General features: G+C 40.6%; 1 protein-coding gene across 8 annotated transcripts in view; it reads left to right on the forward strand.

The window, feature by feature from the left end:
- Positions 1–2,809, forward strand: part of COPS3 (COP9 signalosome subunit 3) — a 37,155-nt gene extending 34,346 nt beyond the window's left edge. For 7 of the 8 annotated variants that reach the window (XM_021705898.1, XM_008071983.2, XM_008071984.2 and 4 more), the window contains 3 exons: positions 936–1,049; positions 2,061–2,141; positions 2,476–2,809. In XM_021705898.1, coding sequence (XP_021561573.1) covers positions 936–1,049; positions 2,061–2,141; positions 2,476–2,529 — 249 coding nt within the window. In that variant the 3' untranslated portion in view covers positions 2,530–2,809. Of the gene's footprint in view, positions 1–935; positions 1,050–2,060 lie in introns of all 8 variants that reach the window. The other variant, XM_021705892.1, reaches the window with a different exon arrangement.
- The last annotated feature ends 474 nt before the right edge of the window (positions 2,810–3,283 follow it).

Genomic DNA, 3,283 nt, shown 5'->3' on the forward strand with positions numbered 1-3,283 from the left:
AAAATAAAATAAAATGATGATGATGATGATAAAATGCAGTGGTAGTGTAAGTTATATCTAAGTTGCTAGGCTCGGTGGCTCAGCCTGTAATCCCAGCACTTTGGGAGGTAGAGGTGAGTGGATTGCCTGAGCTTGCGGGTTCAAAACCAGCCTGGGCAACTTGGCAAGACCTCATCTGTACAATAAAATCAAAAAGTTAGCCATGCGTGGTAGCGCACACTTGTAGTTCTGGCTGTTTGGAAGGCTTAGGCGGAGGGATCGCAGGAGCCTAGCAAGTCGACGCTGGGGTGGCCGTGAGCATACCACTGTATTCTTACCTAGGCAACAGAGGGAGGCTCGACTCAAAAAAAAAATTATTTCTAAGTGAAATTGATGTTTAAAAATGCAAGGGCATCTTGAAAACATGCAAAGTGAAGTCAGACATAAAAGGCTACATAGTGTATGATTCTGTTTATAGGATATATCCAGAAAAGGGAAATCGATAGAGACAGAACACATCATTGGTTTCCAGAGGCTGGGAAGAGGAGGGAATGGGGAGAGACTGCTAATAGGTATGGGATTTCTTTTGGGGTGATAAAAATGCTCTGGGACTAGATAGAGATGGTGGTTGTACAACATTATAAGTGTATTAAATGTCAATGAATTGCTCACTTTAAAGTGGTTATTTGGGTTTCACCTCAATAAAAAATGCAGGGGCAGGGATTGTGTGTGTGTGCGTGTGCGTGCGTGTGTGTCTGGCAAATAGTAGGTGCCTGGCAAATAGTAGGTGTTCAATAAATACTTGCTAACTAAACAGATGGTGCTTAAAAATACACACATACATTTATTTGTATACATGTTGCTTTCTGTGATTTTCTCTGATTATTTTGAATGACTATATATTCAACATAGTGTTTGGGTCTAAACTGCTTTCCTGATTTCTTTTTTTTTTGTAGATAGAAGATGGTGAGATTTTTGCAAGTATTAACCAGAAGGATGGTATGGTCAGTTTCCATGATAACCCTGAAAAATATAATAACCCAGCCATGCTTCATAACATTGATCAGGAGGTAAACATGAATGCCAAGTTTTGATTTTTTTAAATTGATGGTTGAGATATTATATTTGGAGTACTGTTCCTCTACTCCAGGGTAGCTTTAGTTTTTAAGTATAGGTAGTTCCCAATCTAAGAACATCTTAGTTCCTAGAAAGTTAATTTCAAAATAGCCTGCTTAGAACTCTTCCAGGTTGTATGGCTGTAAATAAATATGGTGGCCTAGATAGCCCAGCTAGCTCACCAAAACCTACCTTAAGTCTGAAACACTAGCAGGATCTAGTATAATTTTATCTATACTGAACTGCCACTTAAAACGCAGAACCTTTTTTTGGTGATGAATTGTCTGCAGAGCTCTAGGTTGGGAAGTCAGGGGACATCTCTTCCTATGTCAGAAGCAGGGTCTGGTGGCTGGAGAAGGACGGGAACAAAGCCTGCCTGAAAGTGTTTGTCAGGTAGCAGCACAGCCGCAGCAGCCACCTTTGCCTCTCCTGAGGGCGTGCTTTTCTAAGTGCTGCCCTGGGATCTGGGCGTGAGGGGGATTGTGTGGACAGTCTGTTTCTCACCTCTGAGCAGGGAAGTGATTGAACTGAATGCTAAATCTCAGAAACCTAAAGGCAACACATAGTAACACAGGATAGTGCCATAATCCTTTTTTGCAGTTCCAAACCTGAAAACTCTTAAGTTTTCTTGGTAACTTGTTTGATGACTGTCATCCAAAATGATATGCTTCATGGTCTTCATTTATCTTACTTAGTGCGAAGATATTTCAGTTTTACTGATGAATTAATGTATTTGCTCATGAGGTGCTGCCTAGATCCTGCTGGGATGCTAGGTACCAGACAGTACTTGTACTATATTAAGTCTCTGAGTGCAAAATATTCTGGCTTCAAAACCCATGTAGCCCCAGGGGTTTCAGATCAAAGGATTGTGAACCTATAACACTCATGTAACACAGTCTAGGCTACAAAGGATGCAGCTGACCTAAACCCATTGCTAACCACATTTCAACATGCCTGTCATGCAGATGCTGAAGTGCATAGAGCTGGATGAACGTCTGAAGGCCATGGACCAGGAGATCACAGTGAACCCCCAGTTCGTGCAAAAGGTGACTAGGGCTCCCCTCATTACAAGAAGCCAGCTGGGTGGAGAAGGAGGGATATTGTCACATCAGGCACAGGAACTTGGTTTCAGGTTATTAAGTATTTCTTGAAAACCTTTATCAGTAAACTCACAGAGCAGTACTAATTGAGAACATTTTCAAACAACAACCTGGAAGTACAGTTAGAAATGCTTAGAGTGGTTCCTGGAATTGCCTGCTCCTGTTATTCACAGGGTGCTTTCCTCTGGGAGGGACAGGATGACGGTGTGCAGCCTCTGGGGCTGCGGTAAACCCTTGACAAAGGCAAACATCAATCCACTGCCTCACTCTCCCCTTACAGAGTATGGGCTCACAAGAAGATGATTCAGGAAACAAACCATCCAGTTACTCTTGAAACTAATTTCCATCCTGAGTTAAACAAAAAAACTACCACCTTGGTCAGTGTCAAATGTTAGGAGGACAGCAGAGAGGACCAAGACTGTGTCACCTGGACATTAAGAAATTAAATTTTGTTTTGACATCTTCAGTCCTATGTGCTTTCAGAAAACCAGTCTCTCTGCACAGAAAGGAAACAAATTTGCAAACTTTAAAGTCTGTTATGGATTTATTTATCCTCAGATTATTGTTGTTATTGCATTAAATCTACATTTTTGTTTTAAATTGCTTGAACATTAATGTGTCTTATTAATGTGTCTTTTGTATCACTTTTCCCCTCTGAAAGGTTTTAAACACACATTCGATATAAACAGAAATAATTGGGTTTTAGGAAATTTTGGAAGATTTGATTCTAAAAGATTTTTTTTTATTTGTTGACACATCAGTATCTGAAGAATTTAAAAGTTGCTATCAGTGTCCTCAAAAAAAAAAAGGCTATAAGAAAGTTCATAAGGTATAAGCTACTTTTTAAAATTAAAATTAATGTGCATTTTGGTGATTGTATGAATTGTGGATTATGAGGTGCTGTTGGCTCTTCAGCACTTTCTAACCTTTGGTGTGTGTTTCACTCTCTTGTGGTCTTTAGAATGGCTTTTTTGGGGGCCAGGTGCAGTAACTCATGCCTGTAATCCCAGTACTTCGGAAGCAAAGGCAGGAGACTCACTTGAGACCAGGAGTTCAATACCAGCCTGGGCAACAGGGTGAGACCCCTG

The sequence above is a fragment of the Carlito syrichta genome, unplaced genomic scaffold, assembly GCF_000164805.1.
Source record: "Carlito syrichta isolate Samal-C Ts95f unplaced genomic scaffold, Tarsius_syrichta-2.0.1 Scaffold314799, whole genome shotgun sequence".
Classification (NCBI taxonomy): Eukaryota; Metazoa; Chordata; class Mammalia; order Primates; family Tarsiidae; genus Carlito; species Carlito syrichta.